The sequence below is a fragment of the Scylla paramamosain genome, chromosome 43 (assembly GCF_035594125.1).
Source record: "Scylla paramamosain isolate STU-SP2022 chromosome 43, ASM3559412v1, whole genome shotgun sequence".
Taxonomy (NCBI): Eukaryota; Metazoa; Arthropoda; class Malacostraca; order Decapoda; family Portunidae; genus Scylla; species Scylla paramamosain.
This window is the reverse complement of record NC_087193.1, coordinates 633,063-654,940: the sequence shown is the minus strand read 5'-3', so window position 1 is coordinate 654,940 and position 21,878 is coordinate 633,063. Positions and strand designations below refer to the sequence as shown.

Below are 21,878 nucleotides of genomic sequence, written 5' to 3'. Positions count from 1 at the left end.
GTCCTGCTGTTGGCATGTCTCATTTACTTCATTTACTTTCTTATTAATAGACCCCCATGCAATCTTTTTTGTGTCGCTGAATGAGTGAAGCCCTTCAGGCTCCATCTTTCCTCATAATGTTGACTAGATAAGGTAGGAAAGTCGAACCATCAGTCCATCTGGGCTTCCTCTGTTGGTCTTTTTGGACATAGGGGTCATCATCTCCATACCAAAGAAATAGGACAGGAAAGGTGCTGCTTAGTGGGAGTGGCGGGGCAATACTGGCTCAAGGATGTAAACACTGAGAAAAAATACACATCCCAAAAAATTTAAAAAGGTTGCACTATTAACTCAAAACTGAGAAATATAAGATTTTACTGTTTTGCTCTTTCAACATTTGCTACTGGGGCTTCAGGGTCAATTTCACAGTTGCTTGGTAATATTCCCAAGCAAGAGCCTTACCAAACTGGTAACAGGCATTATCAACACCTCAATCTGATTTCACAGTCATTTTCGTGGTTTTGGTGATCCCCAAATTGGTAACGATCATAACAAAATGAATACTTCTGATTCGGTAATGTTGGTATGCCAGAGTTCCCTTATGAGACAAAATGAGGCAATTCATGGCAAAAGAAGTGGCCACACCATCACTAAATTCTAGAAAGAAAGGCATGGAAGATTGAAATTCATCATTGGAGCCTTCAACACGCTATATCCATCCACTTCAAACATGGTTACATTTTGTGATTTAAATTCTTCTCTTTGAATATTTGTCTAACATTCGCCAAACTCTGCATGTGCCAGCCTGGCACATAATAAACAATTTATTTCTCTATTCCTCAATGCTGTACACATACAGTGCTAGATTGAAATATTTTGGATTTTATGGAAATAGCCCTAGCCTTCTAATTTTAGGACAGTGATTATTTATTTCTGAACAGAAATATGGTGTTTTTTTTTTTAATCATGATCAACCCAATGAAATTAAATTAATGAACTGAATAAATCTAAACCTAAGCCAAATGGAAGCAACCCTAGCCCTCTGATGGCAATAGTAATGTTATTTCAATATTATCTAATATTTCTTTTAGGTGACATATTCCATACACCCAGTGTGTATGTGAGGACTACTACAGTTTTTAACCAAGGAGGCGTAGCAGATGAAATAAGGGAGACAGGTAGTGAAGTTTTCATCCAGATTCTTCTTAAATTTAATCATATTACTGTTACAGTGTACAAAATGTATTGTTAAATGATTTTAATGTACTATTCAAGAAGTAATACAAGTACAGAAGAATAAGAAATAAATGCATTAATAAGCTCCATTGGGGAGGCCCAGCAGCTCTCAAGCAAGCATTACCACAGGTTCCAGTTTCTGGTAAGGAGCAAAACAACGCTGCGAAAAACTTCTGTGAAATTAGATTTGTTGGTAGTGGACATTGGACATCACCACTCATTGGTAACAATCACGACAAGAAGCGACTGTGAAATAGGCCCTAAGAGTTTGTCTTAGCACAACTTTAAGACTGCCTAAGAAATAAGCACAAATAAGCACAAATTCTGAAACTTTGTTAATATGGGCCCTGTACTACAGCTGCATTAGATGCACAATTATATATATATATATATATATATATATATATATATATATATATATATATATATATATATATATATATATATATATATATATATATATATATATATATATATATATATACCTCTACTGGTGATCTTCTGGCTTTCCTTACTGAGTCTTGGTCATCCTCTTTTAGAGATTTTGGTGAAACTTTTGCTGTTGCCTTGGACATATCAAAAGCTTTTGATAGAGTCTGGCACAAAGCTTTGATTTCCAAATCACCCTCCCACAGCTTCTATCCTTCTCTCTATAACTTCATCTCAAGTTTCCTTTCTGACCGTTCTATTGCTGCTGTGTTAGACAGTCACTGTTCTTCTCCTAAATCTATTAACAGTGGTGTTCCTCAGGGTTCTGTCCTGTCACTCACTCTCTTCTTATTATTCATTAATGATCTTCTAAACCAAACTTCTTGTCCTATCCACTCCTACTCCTACACTGATGATACCACTCTGCACTTTTCCACATCTTTTCATAGACGTCCAACCCTTCAGGAGGTTAACATTTCACGCAGGGAAGCCACAGAACACTTGACTTCTGATCTTTCTAAAATTTCTGATTGGGGTAGAGAAAACTTGGTATTGTTCAATGCCTCAAAAACTCAATTCCTCCATGTATCAACTTGACACAACCTTCCAGACAACTATCCCCTCTTCCTCAGTGACACTCAACTGTCCCCTTCTTCTACACTGGACATCCTTGGTCTGTCCTTTACTTATAATCTGAACTGGAAACTTCATATCTCATCTCTTGCTAAAACAGCTTCTATGAAGTTAGGCGTTCTGAGATGTTTCCACCAGTTTTCTCAGCTCCCCAGCTGCTAACTCTGTACAAGGGCCTTATCTGTCCATGTATGGAGTATGCTTCACATGTCTGGGGGGGTTCCACTCATACTGCTCTTCTAGACAGGGTGGAATCAAAAGCTTTTTGTCTTATCAACTCCTCTCCTCTAACTGACTGTCTTCAGCCTCTCTCTCTCACTGCCGCAATGTTGCATATCTAGCTGTCTTCTACCGCTATTTTCATGCTAACTGCTCTTCTGATCTTGCTAACTGCATGCCTCCCCTCCTCCTGCAGCCTCACTGCACAAGACTTTCTTCTTTCTCTCATCCCTATTCTGTCCACCTCTCTAACGCAAGAGTTAACCAGTATTCTCAGTCATTCATCCCTTTCTCTGGTAAACTCTGGAACTCCCTGCCTGCTTCTGTATTTCCACCTTCCTATGACTTGAATTCCTTCAAGAGGGAGGTTTCAAGACACTTATTCAATTTTTGACTACTGCTTTGACCCTTTTATGGGACTGGCATTTCAGTGGGCATTTTTTTTTTAATTGGATTTTTGTTGCCCTTGGCCAGTGTCCTTGGTACATAAAAGAGAGAGAGAGAGAGAGAGAGAGAGAGAGAGAGAGAGAGAGAGAGAGAGAGAGAGAGAGAGAGAGAGAGAGAGAGAGAGAGAGAGAGAGAGAGAGAGAGAGAGAGAGAGAGAGAGAGAGAGAGAGAGAGAGAGAGAGAGAGAGAGAGAGAGAGAGAGAGAGAGAGAGAGAGAGAGAGAGAGAGAGAGAGAGAGAGAGAGAGAGAGAGAGAGAGAGAGAGAGAGAGAGAGAGAGAGAGAGAGAGAGAGAGAGAGAGAGAGAGAGAGAGAGAGAGAGAGAGAGAGAGAGAGAGAGAGAGAGAGAGAGAGAGAGAGAGAGAGAGAGAGAGAGAGAGAGAGAGAGAGAGAGAGAGAGAGAGAGAGAGAGAGAGAGAGAGAGAGAGAGAGAGAGAGAGAGAGAGAGAGAGAGAGAGAGAGAGAGAGAGAGAGAGAGAGAGAGAGAGAGAGAGAGAGAGAGAGAGAGAGAGAGAGAGAGAGAGAGAGAGAGAGAGAGAGAGAGAGAGAGAGAGAGAGAGAGAGAGAGAGAGAGAGAGAGAGAGAGAGAGAGAGAGAGAGAGAGAGAGAGAGAGAGAGAGAGAGAGAGAGAGAGAGAGAGAGAGAGAGAGAGAGAGAGAGAGAGAGAGAGAGAGAGAGAGAGAGAGAGAGAGAGAGAGAGAGAGAGAGAGAGAGAGAGAGAGAGAGAGAGAGAGAGAGAGAGAGAGAGAGAGAGAGAGAGAGAGAGAGAGAGAGAGAGAGAGAGAGAGAGAGAGAGAGAGAGAGAGAGAGAGAGAGAGAGAGAGAGAGAGAGAGAGAGAGAGAGAGAGAGAGAGAGAGAGAGAGAGAGAGAGAGAGAGAGAGAGAGAGAGAGAGAGAGAGAGAGAGAGAGAGAGAGAGAGAGAGAGAGAGAGAGAGAGAGAGAGAGAGAGAGAGAGAGAGAGAGAGAGAGAGAGAGAGAGAGAGAGAGAGAGAGAGAGAGAGAGAGAGAGAGAGAGAGAGAGAGAGAGAGAGAGAGAGAGAGAGAGAGAGAGAGAGAGAGAGAGAGAGAGAGAGAGAGAGAGAGAGAGAGAGAGAGAGAGAGAGAGAGAGAGAGAGAGAGAGAGAGAGAGAGAGAGAGAGAGAGAGAGAGAGAGAGAGAGAGAGAGAGAGAGAGAGAGAGAGAGAGAGAGAGAGAGAGAGAGAGAGAGAGAGAGAGAGAGAGAGAGAGAGAGAGAGAGAGAGAGAGAGAGAGAGAGAGAGAGAGAGAGAGAGAGAGAGAGAGAGAGAGAGAGAGAGAGAGAGAGAGAGAGAGAGAGAGAGAGAGAGAGAGAGAGAGAGAGAGAGATGCTGCAGAACATTCCAAGTGCCACCCCTATGGAAATCTGGTTTCCCTGTTCAGATAGTCCCTCAATCTGTCTCCTACCCTGTTGGGTTGCTTGGAGCAACATCCTGCTGAGCCACATTGGTTGAAAAGCTATCAGCTATACTCGTACAGTATTATTTACCTTGACCCAGGAGTATGAGAGCCTTTCACTCTGCCGTAAATTATACCAAGTGTCTTAAGTCGAGTGAGTCACCACAGATAACCACTTATCCTTCAATTTTTGACTACTGCTTTGGACCCTGTTCGGAGACTGGTATATCTGTGCCCCCACCCCTTTTTTTTTTTCGGTCTTTCGTACATAAAAGGAAAAAAAAGAAAAAGAAAAACTAACATTTACTTTAACTCTTCATGTACATAATGTGCTTTTGAACATTAAAAACTCCTTATTGGTTTTATTGATTGAAATTTTCTGTTTATAGGAAGCTGATACATGTTTCACAAAAAATCATATAGTTGAAACTTGAGATATATAAGCTTTAATATTGGCAGAATTTTGGAGGAATTTCTAATGTAAAAAAAAAAGCTCACACCTGCTTACTCTGAACAACGAACTGTTGCTGTTTTTTCCATTGATCCTCTGTTATTCCCTTGTTTTGGTTTTGGTGGCTTGTTTGGGTTCTCCAGTTATTTTTGATATTTTCCATTTATTAAACATTACTATATGTACTATTAATTTATTTTGCAGACACACCTTCAAGGCCAGACCAGTGAACAAGAAGGTCTTAGAAGCACCTATCCTTGGTGCAAGTGTGGAGAAGAAACTTCCAACTGTGCCAGAGCCATTCAACATCACAGACACAAAGAAAGTAAGTTGTGTGATCTTTAGTTATGATCACAGGGATGGAAGGTTGCCCCCATCAACAGTCTGAACCTGTGCATACAGGTTTTTTTTTTTTTTTAAGTACTTATCACTATTGATAACATATGCAAGTAGCAATAGTGAATATTTTTCACTTGCAAATAATATAATAAATGTTATATATATATATATATATATATATATATATATATATATATATATATATATATATATATATATATATATATATATATATATATATATATATATATATATATATATATATATATATATATATATATATATATATATATATCACACACACACACACACACACACACACACACACACACACACACACACACACACACACACACACACACACACACACACACACACACACACACATTCATTGAAACCTTGGTTATTGAATGCCTCTTTTTTTTTTTTTTAACAAATTGTCTTTCAAACAAAATTTTAGATTCATTATTGCTTTGGTTGTGGTGCCATAATTTGGTTCTAGAACAAAGTTACTTGATTTCAAATATTAAAAAGACAGCAAAAACTGCCATTTATTACTGATTTATAGTTTCTATAAATATCTACTTCATTTTTATATATTTGGAGGACAGGTATGGAGTGTAAGACAGTAATTCAGTCTTTGTAATAAGGTAAATGTGGTCCTGTTGAAAAGCCTTGATGTAAACAAATAATTCTCTGGGCTCAGGAGTAGCCACCCGTGGCTCTCTGGATGACCCCCAGTGCCATCACTAATGCAGAAGTGCATTTTTCCTGTAGCTTTTCCTAGCAGCAAAATGTCAAAGTGTTATGATCACCTTAAGTTCGGCAGTAAGTGGATTGCTCCTCTCTGTGTCCCTCTGTAAGGCTTCCCTCATTAGATCTGTCTTAACAGCATCCTCTGATGAGTTCTGTGTTGGTAAGTTCACTCACTACATCCTTTCTAGATAAGCAATTTGTGAGCTGGAGATGTGAAGCAGCCATCTTGGTTGTGGGAGCATTTGTCTTAAGCTGTTAAGACAGTGTAGACTGGTGTCTGGGAACAAATTAAACCTTTTTACATTGATTCCTATAGGGAAAATAGTTTTGGTTTTCAAAAATTTTGGATTTCAAACGGCATTCAGGAACAAGTTAAGTTCGAGAACTGAGGTCCCACTATACGAGTATATATATATATATATATATATATATATATATATATATATATATATATATATATATATATATATATATATATATATATATATATATATTTCTGTGTGTGTGTGTGTGTGTGTGTTAGTCAGGCACATGCACAGATTGATTAAAAGCATGCATTATAGTTTTGTTTATGTCCTGTATTTTCCTGGTACTTGATTAATGGCATGGGTGTTGTCATTTGTTGAATAAGTGTGTCAAAATCTTGGTTGCTCTTATGATTGATTTGAATAAAGTGTTGCACTTATCCTGTTTGTGAACACTGATAAAAGGCTTGGTATTGTTGAGAATGAACTTACTGATTGTTAGTTCTTTTGGAATCTCCCATTCTTTTTAAGGAAAATTATTAATGAACAGTACATTTTGACAGTTTTGAAAGACAGTTATTACAACTACTTGCACAATACAAATAGTAGACAGCTGGTCTTCAGTTACCAGTAGGAAAGTGATGGGCTGTGTGATGTGGATGGAGTACAGCAGCAATGACCAGTACATAACACATGGAAAAATGTCGTTTCATTGACATAATGACAGTAGGCAATCCACCATTTTGGACTATGTATGCTGGGCACATGAAGGAATCAACCTGAGCCATGTAGTAGCTAGCAAGTGACTGAAATTTTACAGCACAGTCAAACTATGGTGTAAAGAAGGGAATAGTTTAGTACCACAGAAAGAGGGATAGTTATTTAGAAGAACGCATCCAGTAAATAGATGAAGGAATTGAGCTTTTGAGATATTGAACACCATAAGCTTGAAAAGGCTACATCTAAAATATAGATAGGAAGGAATTGGTTCTCAAATAGAGTGGTAGATGAATGGAATGGACTTAATAATCAGGTTGTTAGTGCTGGGTCATTATAGAACTTAAAAAAAAATTATGCAAAGGTATGGATGGGGATGATAGTGGAAATGGTAGGTTTGTTTCACACAGGGTCTGCCACTTGTCGGCATGGTGGATTTTTGCTGCTTCCTTAATTTTTCTGTTCTTATGATTTGTAAAGTTATTTTGAGATAATTGTGTTTTGGTTTTTATTTCTGAGCATTGTGAATTGGAACAAATGACAAAGTTTATACATTCATAAGTTATGTAATTTGTAAATAAAATATCACTAAATGGAGATTGACTCTACATGGGGGAGAGCACCTCCCTCAGGGAATGAGCTTGTTAGCGTGTAAGTTGACCTGGTACATAGCAGGATAATGACACTAATTAGGTGTTTTTTTTTTCTTTTATGCACTCTGCTGTATCAGACTAGTGACAGATTGTTTAATTCTTGCAGGCTGAGGCAGCTTCAGCCTTTAAGAGAGAAGAGCATGAGCAGGCAGATGAATCCATCCTGTCAGTGAACTCTGTAGGTCAGGGGAAGAAGAGGTCTGCCACCAAAGTAATGCCTTTCAGTTTTGATTTGCGAGACAAAACAAAGCAGCAGCAGAAAGAGGAAAAGATAAAGAAGGTGAGCTCTTTTTGTACCTTTAGAGTTTATTTTTAACTTTTTCCATGCAAACCTGTGTCACTCAAGTGAATGTGTGGGATGTTTGTCTGGTGTGAGCCAGACACAAGGATTGTATGCCTGTTTTGGCGAAGAATTGCTCAAGTTCAGGTACAAATTCTCTTGAACTTGGAAATTGAGTTAAGGGGGAGAGTCTGCTATAAATAAAAAATTGCATCTGTAATCATGAATAATATATATTTTATGTATATTTGTACCCTGGTTATCACATGAAAATTTTAAGCTGATCAGGTGAAATGAAAAATTATTATTATTATTATTATTATTATTATTATATTTTTTTATATTTAAAATTTTGAATTAATTTTTCTTAGCCATTTTTTGACGGTTTTCTTTGTAACATTCACATGTGATAATTTATTGTTATTGTAATATTTTGTCATGTTTTGAAAACTGTTTCATTAATTTGCTGTTTTAAATTTTTTTAAAATTATAATTTTGCTATATATACACTTTTCTTTAACAACAGGCCAGATTTTTCTATAGTATTTAATCTTCCAGGTCTGAAAGTTTGATTAAAAAACAAAAGTAGAAAGTAATTTTGAAGTTAATTTTGTACTAGTTTTGAGAAAAATGCATTTGAATTTTAGCTTAAGTGTCTGTGCCCCAGTGAAGATACCTATTTTCAATTTTACTTTCATACAAACTTTATGTGATCACTAATAACATATCAGTGCATGTATAAAAGGGATCTGGTACCTTGCCTCTCATTATAAAGGTGAGGGTGTCAGGGTGTGCCACCCCCTTATTGTTGCAAGGTTCGATCAAAACTTTCCGGGTGGATAGTTTTCAGTAGTAGTTCCTCTTTCTGTCTCCCTCTTCATCTTCAGTGTTATTCTTTTTTCTCTTTTCTAATCCTTTTTTGATGTATTCATATGATCCAAACATTTTTGTGAGCAGGTTGCACACTCATAACCAGAATTGTATTTCAAGGTCTTTTGTGGTGCATGGTAAGAGATTTGGTTACAGTGCCCACAATGAGCATTGCATGTTGTGTGAGCCACCTGAGCTGTGAGCAGGATGGTGGGAGGTGAATGGCCTTGTAGCAGGTTTGGAAAAAGTATGATGGGAATGGACTGATAACAAGAGATGAAGGCCTGAGGAGACAGTTGCATAAATTAAAAATGTAATTGAAATTTGATTATTGGTGAACTCCTTTTGACAACAGTAACAATGAAACAATAAGAATACTAAATAGTTTTTGGGAAAAAAAAAAGAAAAAGTCCAAGCAGAATTTAGTGATATTTAAGAGAAACATGAGACCAGATCAGATCAGAAAAGGAAGACTGCATCAGGAAAGCTTCATTGCAAAGACTAAACCTGCTAACCTTTAATCGAAACCAGCAGCCCTTCTTAGCATCATGTCCTCAGAGCAATGTGTAGAAGAAGGGAATGAAACTGAAGACCTTGAGCCAGTAAGAGGGGTTTCCAAGGATATTTAGTAATGCCTTAGTCAATTTAGAATTTTGATAAGTTGGTGAACCTCTATTACATTCACCTTTGGAGATTTTACTGTGTGTGTGTGTGTGTGTGTGTGTGTGTGTGTGTATGTTGTTGTTGTTGTTGTTGTTGTTGTTGTTGTTGTTGTTGTTGTTGTTGTTGTATTTACCTAGTTGTGGTTTATGGGAGGGGAGTAATCTCATAGTATCCCATCTCTATATCTATCCAGTTCGGTCTTAAAAGCATGGACAGTTTCGGCATTGACAATGTCTTCACTGAGTTCATTCCATTTGTTCACTCTTCTTTGAGGGAAACTATTTTTTTTTTTTTTTTATATGTAGGAAGGATACTGGCCAAGGGCAACAAAAATCTAATAAAAAAAAATGCCCACTGAAATGCCAGTCCCATAAAAGGGTCAAAGCAGTGGTCAAAAATTGGTGGATAAGTGTCTTGAAACCTCCCTCTTGAAGGAATTCAAGTCGTAGGAAGGTGGAAATACAGAAGCAGGCAGGGAGTTCCAGAGTTTACCAGAGAAAGGGATGAATGATTGAGAATACTGGTTAACTCTTGCATTCGAGAGGTGGACAGAATAGGGGTGAGAGAAAGAAGAAAGTCTTGTGCAGTGAGGCCGCGGAAGGAGGGGAGGCATCCAGTTAGCAATATCAGTAGAGCAGTTAGCATGAAATTAGGGGTAGAAGACAGCTAGATATGCAACATTGCGGCGGTGAGAAAGAGGCTGAAGACAGTCAGTTAGAGGAGAGGAGTTGATGAGACGAAAAGCTTTTGATTCCACCCTGTCTAGAAGAGCAGTATGAGTGGAACCCCCCCAGACATGTGAAGCATACTCCATACATGGACGGATAAGGCCCTTGTACAGAGTTAGCAGCTGGGGGGGTGAGAAAAACTGGCGGAGATGTCTCAGAACACCTAACTTCATAGAAGCTGTTTTACCTAGAGATGAGATGTGAAGTTTCCAGTTCAGATTATAAGTAAAGGACAGACCGAGGATGTTCAGTGTAGAAGAGGGGGACAGTTGAGTGTCATTTAAGAAGAGGGGATAGTTGTCTGGAAGGTTGTGTCGAGTTGATAGATGGAGGAATTGAGTTTTTGAGGCATTGAACAATACCAAGTTTGCTCTGCCCCAATCAGAAATTTTAGAAAGATCAGAAGTCAGGCGTTCTGTGGCTTCCCTGCGTGATATGTTTACCTCCTGAAGGGTTGGATGTCGATGAAAAGACGTGGAAAAGTGCAGGGTGGTATCATCAGCGTAGGAGTGGATAGGACAAGAAGTTTGGTTTAGAAGATCATTAATGAATAATAAGAAGAGAGTGGGTGATAGGACAGAACCCTGAGGAACACCACTGTTAATAGATTTAGGAGAAGAACAGTGACCGTCTACCACAGCAGCAATAGAACGGTCAGAAAGGAAACTTGAGATGAAGTTACAGAGAGAAGGATAGGAACCGTAGGAGGGTAGTTTGGAAATCAAAGTTTTGTGCCAGACTCTATCAAAGGCTTTTGATATGTCCAAGGCAACAGCAAAAGTTTCACCAAAATCTCTAAAAGAGGATGACCAAGACTCAGTAAGGAAAGCCAGAAGATCACCAGTAGAGCGGCCTTGACGGAACCCATACTGGCGATCAGATAGAAGGTTGTGAAGTGATAGATGTTTAAGAATCTTCCTGTTGAGGATAGATTAAAAAACTTTAGATAAGCAGGAAATTAAAGCAATAGGACGGTAGTTTGAGGGATTAGAGCGGTCACCCTTTTTAGGAACAGGTTGAATGTAGGCAAACTTCCAGCAAGAAGGAAAGGTAGATGTTGACAGACAGCTGAAAGAGTTTGACTAGGCAAGGTGCAAGCACGGAGGCACAGTTTCGGAGAACAATAGGAGGGACCCCATCAGGTCCATAAGCCTTCCGAGGGTTTAGGCCAGCGAGGGCATGGAAAACATCATTGTGAAGAATTTTAATAGGTGGCATGAAGTAGTCAGAGGGTGGAGGAGAGGGAGGAACAAGCCCAGAATCGTCCAAGGTAGAGTTTTTAGCAAAGGTTTGAGCAAAGAGTTCAGCTTTAGAAATAGATGTGATAGCAGTGGTGCCATCTGGTTGAAGTAGAGGAGGGAAAGAAGAAGAAGCAAAGTTATTGGAGATATTTTTGGCTAGATGCCAGAAATCACTAGGGGAGTTAGATCTTGAAAGGTTTTGACATTTTCTGTTAATGAAGGAGTTTTTGGCTAGTTGGAGAACAGACTTGGCATGGTTCCGGGCAGAAATATAAAGTGCGTGAGATTCTGGTGATGGAAGGCTTAAGTACCTTTTGTGGGCCACGCCACCTCTCTATCATGTATAGCACGAGAACAAGCTGTGTTAAACCAAGGTTTAGAAGGTTTAGGACGAGAAAAAGAGTGAGGAATGTACGCCTCCATGCCAGACACTATCACCTCTGTTATGCGCTCAGCACACAAAGACACGGAAGCAGTAGTCATTCCAAGGAAAATCAGCAAAATACCTCCTCAGGTCCCCCCAGCTAGCAGAGGCAAAACGCCAGAGGCACCTTCGCTTAGGGGGATCCTGAGGAGGGATTGGAGAGATAGGACAAGATAAAGATATGAGATTGTGATCGGAGGAGCCCAACGGAGAAGAAAGGGTGACAGCATAAGCAGAAGGATTAGAGGTCAGGAAAAGGTCAAGAATGTTGGGCGTATCTCCAAGACGGTCAGGAATACGAGTAGGGTGTTGCACTAATTGCTCTAGGTCATGGAGGATAGCAAAGTTGTAGGCTAGTTCACCAGGATGGTCAGTGAAGGGAGAGGAAAGCCAAAGCTGGTGGTGAACATTGAAGTCTCCAAGAATGGAGATCTCTGCAATAGAGAAGAGGGTCAGAATGTGCTCCACTTTGGAAGTTAAGTAGTCAAAGAATTACAGAAGTACATGAGACTTACCGTAGGTTAGTTGAAATGTGCTTCGGATTTTGCGAGGCACATCACGTCTGGTAGATGGTAGAGTTCACATGAGATACACTACACTTCGCCACACAGTCAGTCTTTAAAGATACAACTACCCACATCAAATATTATCTCCCAACCCTTCCAGTCAGTGAATTGTTGTTGTGTAAACCAAGAATCATCAATTAACAAAGGGAGGGAGTGGAGGGCATGTGAACTCTACCATCTAGCAGACGTGATGTGCCTCGCAAAATCCGAAGCACATTTCAACTAACCTACAGTAAGTCTCATGTACTTCTGTAATTTTACTTCGGCAAATCACTTGTCTGCTAGATGGTGCCGTTCACATGAGATTTTAAAGTCATGTGGGTGTTGTATGTAAAGGGTTCTGTCAAAATTCACATTTTGTAAATAGGTGTAAATAAAAGTTCCTATTACAAAAACCCCATTGTCATTTATGAAAATAGAACATGATTTTTACTGCTGATAACATTTCAAACCTTACATTATACTGAGCCTAGCACTGCTTCTTGAAAAGGGTCTATTTCCCCTTGTATATCCTTATTATAATATTTAGCAAATGTGGCTTCCTGCGTCCAACCAGCTTTTGCCATGATGGTGGCAATAGGCACATCCAGTGCCTTGGCCTTAGACACTGACACAGGTCTAATACTACCTGCTGTGTACCTCTTGGTATCAATCCCACACTTACATAACATGGTCTTACGCCACCTTGCCACCATGTCCTTAGAAACACTCCTATGAGGTTTTATATAACTTATGAGTAATCTCCCATCTGCATTTCCAGATTCTGTCCTTAGCCTCTCAGTTCTTTCTATATATTCTTTCATAGCCTTAACTACACACAATCTGTAATCCTGAGGATAAGCTTTAAAGACAATGGTACGAACATTAAATTTTGGCCTGCATTGCTTGATGTTACCTCCTAACAAAACTGAAACAGATTCTTCTCCAAATGCCATATTCACCAACAATAAGTGCAAAGTTTGGATCCTGGCTGCTTCTGTCATTGCCATCAGCATCACCATTTTTAGCGATAAGTCTTTCAGTGTTAGGCTGTGTAGTGGTTCCATGAGTCTTATCTTTTGTAATACAAGTTTCACATCCCAGGTCGTCGCATACCTGGGTGTAGAAGGGCGTAAGTTGAAGACTCCCCGCATCTGTTGACAAGTGGGTGATTGCCCGCTCTGCAGCCTTCCACCATAATTCCTATTGCAGATAGAGTCCCTCTCGCCGTGTTAATGCTTTCATAACCCACATTCCTTTGAAAGTTATGAGACAAAGTTTAATATATCTGCTATAGATGGTGCAATGGGATTAATGTTCCCTCTACTACAAAAGAGTGTCCACCTCTTGATGTGAGTGTTGTATTGTCTACCTGTTGCTGGTTTCCAAGAGGCCATAATGATTTCCGTACCTTCTTTAGATATGCCACGTTCTCCAAGTTGTTTCCGGACAACTGACAAGCCATCAAATTTGTGTGTTTCATTATTGGGTGTTCCTCAGCAGTTGACGGATGCATTAGCACATTTTTCCTTCTCTGTATGACCCGAGGGTCGTCTACTAGCATCTGAAGGAGCACCCCCATCCACGGTTGTGATGGCCAAAGTGGCACTATGATCCATCCTCTGGTCCTTTCCTCCCTTAACTTCTGCAGACATCTAGAGATCAGAGAGAAGGGAGGAAAGAGGTAAACCAATTTAAATTTAGCCCACGGAATTGTAACTGCATCAATATATGCAACCTCTGGATCTGGTGTCCATGCACAGAATGGAGTCATTTGTTTGTTCAAACGTGAAGCGAATAGGTCAATACAAGGATTCCCAAATATAGAACACAATTCCTTAAATATCATCTCATTCAGCTGCCACTTATGTCCGTCATTAAAGGAACGTGATGCCTCTTCGGCCATGACGTTACATTTGCCTGGTATGTGGGAAGCTGTCAGCCATACCCCATTACTAAGACACCATTCCCAGATGTTCCTACTAATGTCGTCACAAACTGTTGACTTAACACCTCCCATCTCATTCACGTAATTAATCGCTGTGGTGTTGTCACATAACACCCTGATGTGTAAACCTCTAAGGAGATGTGTAAAAGATCTCAATGAGAATAACATAGCCAATAATTTGCGCATTAATGTGTGAACGCACCTCTTCAGGGGACCATCTGCCATTGGTAGTGATGCTATTTTGGCAACCTGCCCATCCTAGATTTTAAGCATCTGTGAACAACTCAGTATCTGGTGCATTTCTGAATATTTTCCTGTTTTGATTCTCCAATTCCTTAATCCACCAGTTTAAATCTGTTCTAATCTCCTGTAATGTTCATCCATCTATTAAAGTCTCCACATGCCTCTTCCAAAGGCTTGATCTTTGCTTTTTCCATCCTCCTATAGAGCATCTTCCCCATCTCTACAGCTGGGATTGCTGCCACCAGCAGGCCAATCACTTTTGCCACAATTCTAATTTTTTCTTTCTGTCTATTGACTAAAAGAGAGCAATGCTGTATAATCTCATCCCTCCTACGCGCTGGCAAGGTAACTGTCATGGCCACCAAATCTATCACATTACCTAAATACTCAATACGTGTAGTGGGACTTAAAACAGATTTCTCCACATTTATGCAGAAACCTACACTCTGCAACAACTGAATGTTGTCATTCATGCAATCAAAACATCTCGGCAAAGAGCTACTACACAGAAGCGTATCATCAATATAACTAGTGATGTTGTGGCTTTTATGCCTAAGTGTAGAGAAAACTGGCTTCAGAAGTTTTGTAAATAGACGAGGACCATCCGAAAACCTGTTAGGTAGACATGTGAACTGGTAAATCTTATCCAACCATCTAAAACACAGATATTTTTGTTGTTCCTCTGCAATTTTTACTGAATAATAGGCTTTCTTAAGGTCTATAGAAGCCATATAATCTTGACTAAGCAACTGTAATACTTGTTCAAAATTTTCCATTTTAAAATGAGTATATTCTACATGCCTGTTCAGTTTTCAAGATTTAACACCATCCTATAATCCCCCGTCTTATTCTTCCTCAGAAAAACTGGTGAAAGTATTTGTTGATCCTGTCCATGTGTCTCTATGATGGCCTTTATCTCTAACAAGTTTTTAACCTCCTAATGCATAATCAGTTTATCTTCCTCACTAAAGACATATTGTATATCCTCTCTAAATAAATATCCAATATTAGCTTCATCTATATTTAGATGACAATGTTCCACCATATCCAAAATTAACAGACCACTTGTAATCACACGCCATTTATTGATAAACTTGTGAAGTTCCCCAGCCTCAAATTGTTCTTTCATCTGGGTTAACGCCGGGGGGTTATGTTGACCCCGGCCTCTCACGTTTTTTGTTGTCCAAGCTTGAGCAGGGTAGGAGCGCCTGTGTTCACCACTGGAGGGCATCCTGCGAAAACCATACGGCTGATATCTGGATTGGAATCCACAGGAGGAGGCCTTGGCAAAAAAGTTACATTGTTTACCTCCACCAAATCTGCCACTGCTTGCAGTCCAAGATGTAGGCTTCTTAAAAGTGAATTTGGTTTTCAGCCTTTCTGCCTCCTCAATATTTCTGTTGGCTTGTGACAGGTCATCCCCAAACAATAGACCCGTCACGGGAGCCTTGTCAGCACACAAATGAGAATATTTGGGATTAATGTCCCTCTTTATGATATGTCGCCTGTTCAAGTTATTTCTGTAGTGGGCATTACCCAATAATGCCAATGCACCATTGAGCATGGCCACCTCATTTGCAATAATTTGGTGCTCTTCATCACGTGCCACCTTGTCTAGCACAGTAAGCGATTTTACAACAATAGTAGCTGCCTTGGTAATATCTTTTTCCCACTTCCCTTAAGCGGAAGTCTGCCTTCTTTGCCTCTGCAGGCAGCGCGTCCAGGACCTGTGGGTTGCAATCCACTTGAGTTAATGCATGGCAGTTATTTGGTCTAAATGTCACCTCATCCTCTACAATGGCTTTGTAATCTTCCTGCCTCATGCCATTAATAAACAGGTGGTTCACCATTGCAGCAATTTCCTTGTCAAGTTCTTTTGAGACAGTTTCCATGGGTCCATAATTCTTAGCACCTTGTAACAATATACTATCATGAGGAACATCCCTCTGGATTTCCTCTTCCTCATCACTGTCCTCCCTCAGTGGAGTTCTAAATCCAGAAAATCCTGCCTGTGATTCCTGAGAATCAGGCATCAAAGTATTATTTGACACCTACAGGGGAGCATTGTTATGAACTGCTTTTGACTTCACAGCCCTATTTTCCTTCTTAAGCTTGTTCATGTCTTTCCTCAACTCAGTCAAAGCATCCATAATCATGCCCAAAGAAGGCGCAGTGCTGTCTTCACCAGCGTATTTTGGAGAAGGGGAAGGTGACCGAGAGTAACTTAACCTCTCATGACGAGTAGAACGGCTCTTAGATCTGGATCTTTCTTCATGTTTACTCCCCTTGTGTAGTTCCTTTACCTTAGCTGAGGTGCATGGCATGCTGGTAGTTCTGAATCTCTCAGGACTGGGGCAAGCATCAGAAGGCGTCCTAGACATGGCGGCTAATGTTAACAAGATGCCACCCCTTTTAACAGCAGTTCCTTTTATAACCCCACGGGTGCCTTAACGTCACACACAGGATAACTTTAAATCAAAAACTCCTTCCTTATAGTAATCTGGGAAGTCAAATGCCCCCAGGCTTGTAAATAAGGCAATATTCCTCTTGCCCCAATAATGGGTAACAAGATGGAACCATCTCGCACCTATGTCGGCTCACGAGAGTGCCCAAATATTGTTATATATATATAGCATAAAATATTTGCCAATAATCCACCTTATACCAAGTAACGGATATCATATAACCAATAATCCGCCCTTATACAAGGTAACGGATATTTATAGTCCATAATCCGCCCTTAAATCAGGTAACGGATTCAAATAGGCAACACTCCGCCCTTATCAGGTAATGGATATCCATAGGCAATACTCCGCCCTATAATCAGGTAACGGATAACTAAAGACAATATTCCACCCTTATAACAGGTAATGGAAATCATAATACATAATCCAAACAAGAAAACTAATATTCCTATCACTCCTCGATAACAGAAGTCGTAACAACAGAACAGGAGGTGGGACCGACGTCCGACTTGTGTGGTGTCTGCGTAGTAACTGACTGTGTGGCGAAGTGTAGTGTATCTCATGTGAATGGCACCATCTAGCAGACAAGTGATTTGCCGAAGTAAAATTTCTTATAGTCAGAGGAGTTAGGAGAGAGGTATACAGCACAGATAAATTTAGTATGAGAGTGACTGTAGTCGTAGCCAGATGGTGGAAAACTCGGAAGATTCAAGAGCTTGGGCACGAGAGCAGGTTAAGTCATTGTGCACATAAATGCAGCATCCAGCTTTGGATCGAAAATGAGGATAGAGAAAGTAGGAGGGAACAGAAAAGAAGATGAGGTTTAGAAGAGGAGAGGTGGTGTTCTACAGATTGAGAATTAGATCTTAGACCGCGAATGTTGCAGAAGTTAATGAAGAAAAAGTTGAGGGGGGTGTCAAGACACTTAGGGTCGTCGACAGAAAGGCAGTCCGACCTGGGGACATTTATGGTCCCCTCCCCAGATGGGGACTCCGAGGCTGGTGTAGGAGTCACCATGATGATTTTAAAATTTTTGGGTGAAGGGTGTGTGTGTTATTAGGTGCTTGTAGTTTTGTGTGGAGGAAGAGAGTTGTCTTTAGAGGGCAGGCTGTGACTGCCCCCTTGTGTTGTGAGACACAAAGGGAAACGTTCAGTGAGGTCACAGCTGGGTTTAATGATAAGTTCACAGCACCCCCTGAACAGTGCTTTAGACCTCACTGGGAGTAATTATTGTTTCGGCAGGTGTCTACTGCCTCCTCCTAGGGAGGAGGCAGTAGGACTTCTTGATGTCTCTTCTATAGTTAACTTTCTTCATCTTACTGTATCCTCTTGTACTCTCTGTGTCTAAATTTATAAAACATTCTTTGTCCACATTTTCCATACTATTTATCATTCTATAGATGTTTATTAAATCTCTCCTATTTTCAAGGATAGGTATTTCCAACATTCTTAATCTCTCTTCATAGGTCGAATTTCTCAACTCCAGAACCATCTTAGTGACTGCTCTTTGTACTCCTTCCAATTTTATAATATTCCTCCTTGTATGAGGAGGCCACACCACTGCTGCATATTCCAATCTTGGTCTTATCATGAAAATCAACAAATTTTTATCATTCCTTCATCCAAATATGAGAATGCCATTCTTATTCTTTGTAACAAATTCATCGTCTCTCCAGTAATTTTTCAATGTGTCTGTCCAGGGTCAAATTTTCAGTAACTGTTACTCCCAAATCCATTTCTTCTTTAGGTTTCTTTAACTTCACACCATCCATCTCATAAAGATATTCTTTTTTTTTTCCACTCTTACCAAACTCCATTACTTTACATTTACTTAAATTGAATTCCATTTGCCAAGATTTACTCCATCTATTTATCTTATTTAAATAATCTTGCAGTATCATACAGTCATTTACATTTTCTACCCTTCTCATCAGCTTAGCATCATTGACAAATAAGTTCATATAGCTATGTATTTCTCCATTCATGTCATTTACATACTCGTATATCACAGACATTATTGGTCTCATCAATGACTTGTGGGACACCACTAGTTACTTTCAGCCAAGATAAATTTTGGTCTCGTATTACAGTTCTCATCTCTTTGTCATCCAGATAATCCTCCATCCACTCCAGCAGTCTTCCAATTCTATAATTTTTGATCTTCCATAGCAATCTTCAATGTGGTACTTTGTCGAAAGCCTTCTTCAAGTCTAAGTAGACACCATCTACCCATCCGTCTCTCTTGCAAAATATCAACTATCTTTGAATTAAAAGGACATTAAGTTCCCCTCCTAAATCCAAATTGAAAATTTACCAAAACTTTATCTCTTTCCAAGTGTTCCATCCATCTTTCCTTTATTGTTCTTTCACATAGTTTTCCTACAACACTAGTTAATGACACTGGTTTATAATTTAGTGAGTTTTCCTTATTTCCTCCTTTGAATATAGTTATAATATTTGCTCTTTTCCAGTCTTTTGGTACTCTTCCCTGTGATAGTGATGTCACTACTAGAATATGAATTTTGGCCAGTTGTTCTCTGCATTCTTTCAATATCCAGTTTGATACTTCATCTGGATCTTTATTTACATCACTTTATTTACATCAGGTTCTTCCATCATCTTAAGTATTTTATCATAACTGACTGGGACTGTACTTAGTATATTCCTAACCAAATTATCTCTTCCAGTATCAAACCCCTTCCACAGTAAATACCAATCTGAAACTTTTGATCATAATCTCCGGTATGTTCTGTGCATCCTCATAGATTTTTCCTTCAGCTTTCAGTCTTGATACACCTTCCTTCTTCATCTTCCCATTAATATGTCTAAAGAGCAGTTTTAGTTCATTTATACACTTTTCTATTATATCTTTTTCATAGTTTCTTCTCTCCATTCTTATTATCTCAAAATACTTTCTAGCATCAGTATATTCCTCCCATCTGCTCTCAGTTTTCCTTTTCTTCCATCTATTCCAAGCAATTAACTTACAATTTCTAGCATTTTTTGCATTTTGTATTGAACCATTCCTTACCCTTTCTACATCTTGCTCCTCCTCTAGGTTCAAACTTCTCCACGGCAGTATTATATATCCTTATAAATTCATCCCATTTTTCTTGAACATCTGCATGTTCAAAATCTTTCCAGTCCATGACAAGTATTTACCTAGTTGTATTTATCTAGAAAAAATAGTATGACGGTGCCAATCTATAAAGGAAAAGGGGATGCCTTGGAGTGTGGAAAATATTGAGAAATTAGACTGTTGGAACACGGAATGAAACTGTTCGAAAAGGTACTGGAGGAGAGGCTGAGGAAACTGATAAAAGTGGATGGTCGACAGTTTGGGTTTTGTCCAGGAAGATCGACAACAGATGCAAGTTTTACGATGAGGCAAATACAGAAGTTCAGTGAAAGGAAGAAGGTATTCCATGTCTCTGTTGATCTAGAGAAGGCATTACAGAGTGCCAAGGAGAGTGATTGAGTGGGCACTAAGGAAACAAAAAGTGCCCGAAAGGCTCGTGACTGCAGTCATGTCTCTGTATGTGGAATCAAGATCAAGGGTGAAAACATTGGCAGGAACATCAGGGCACTTTGACATAAGAGTGGGAGTACACCACGGATCAGCTCTTAGTCCACTACTATTTATCACAGTAATGGAGGAGGCTACTAAACTGGCAAGAGGAGATGGCCCGTGGGAGCTACTCTATGCCGGTAATTTGGTATTGACAGCAGAATCAAGGGAAGAAGTGACTGACATGTTTAATAGGTGGAAGGAGGGGATGGAGCAGAGGGGACTGAAAATAAACATGGAGAAGACAAAACTAATGGTGACTGGAAATGAAGCTAGAGAAAAAATTCAGTAAGAAAAATGGCCATGTGGATGTTGTGGAATATGAGTGGGAGCAAACTCAGTGTTGTGTATTAGATGTAATAAATGGTGTCACCAACAATGCTCAGGTCTGAGGAATCTCAGAGGGGTGCAGAACTTTGTATGTCCAAGATGTGTGTGGGAGGAGGAGGGTGGTGGTGTCAGTGGTGATGACAAGGACGTCGGGTTGGAGGTGAATGGAGGTGTGTTGGAGAAGGTACATCAGTTCTGCTACTTGGGAGATGTGTTGGACTGTGAAGCGGGTGTAGAGAGAGCAGTAAGGGCGAGAGTAGCAGCCGCGTGGGGAAGATGGCAAGAAATTGCCAGTTTATTGCTGAACTGTAGCTTAAAACTGAGGATCAGGGGAAGGGTATACAGAGCATGTGTCAGATATGCTCTTCTGTATGGAGCAGAAACATGGGCACTGACAAACAGACTGACAGATATTCTACATAGCTTTGAGATATATGGCAGGAGTGAGGTGGCAAGACGGGAGGTCTAGCAGTGAGGTGGCTGAGATGTGTGGAGTTGAAGAGAAGACTGAGATTGTTCAGGCACGTGAGAAGGGCGGAAGGAGGGGTGTTGAGCGAGGTGGAGGAGGTGAGGGTTGGAGGCCGATGGCTGGTGGGAAGGCCAAAGAAAAAGTGGAGGAAGTGTGTGACGGAGGATATGAATTTATTGGGAATAGAAGACCATATGGCACGAGATCACCAGTTGTGGAAAGCAGTCATCGCCCGTCCAACCCCACCCTATTGGGAAAATGCAGACGCTAAACGAAAATGATGGTGATGATGATGAGGAATTTCCAACATTCTTAATCTCTCTTCGTAGGTTGATTTATTCAGCTCCGGAACCATGTTAGTGACTGCTCTTGGTACTGTTTCTAATTTTATAATATTCCTCTGTATGAGGATACCACACCACTGCTGCATATTCCAATCTTGGTCTTATAATGGAAATCAACAATTTTTTTTATCATTCCTTCATCTAAATATGAGAATGCCATTTTTATTCTTTTCAACAAATTCATCGTCTCTCCAGTAATTTTATCAATGTGTCTGTCCGGAATCAGATTTTCAGTAACTGAATT

At 39.9% G+C, this 21,878-nt stretch overlaps 1 protein-coding gene across 1 annotated transcript in view; it reads left to right on the top strand.

The window, feature by feature from the left end:
• Window positions 1-21,878, top strand: part of LOC135093699 (targeting protein for Xklp2-like) — an 81,543-nt gene that overhangs the window by 43,902 nt on the left and 15,763 nt on the right. Inside the window, exons 8-9 of the mRNA XM_063993212.1 lie at window positions 5,011-5,131; window positions 7,623-7,796. Of these exons, the coding sequence (XP_063849282.1) occupies window positions 5,011-5,131; window positions 7,623-7,796 (295 nt within the window). The remainder of the gene's footprint in view (window positions 1-5,010; window positions 5,132-7,622; window positions 7,797-21,878) is intronic.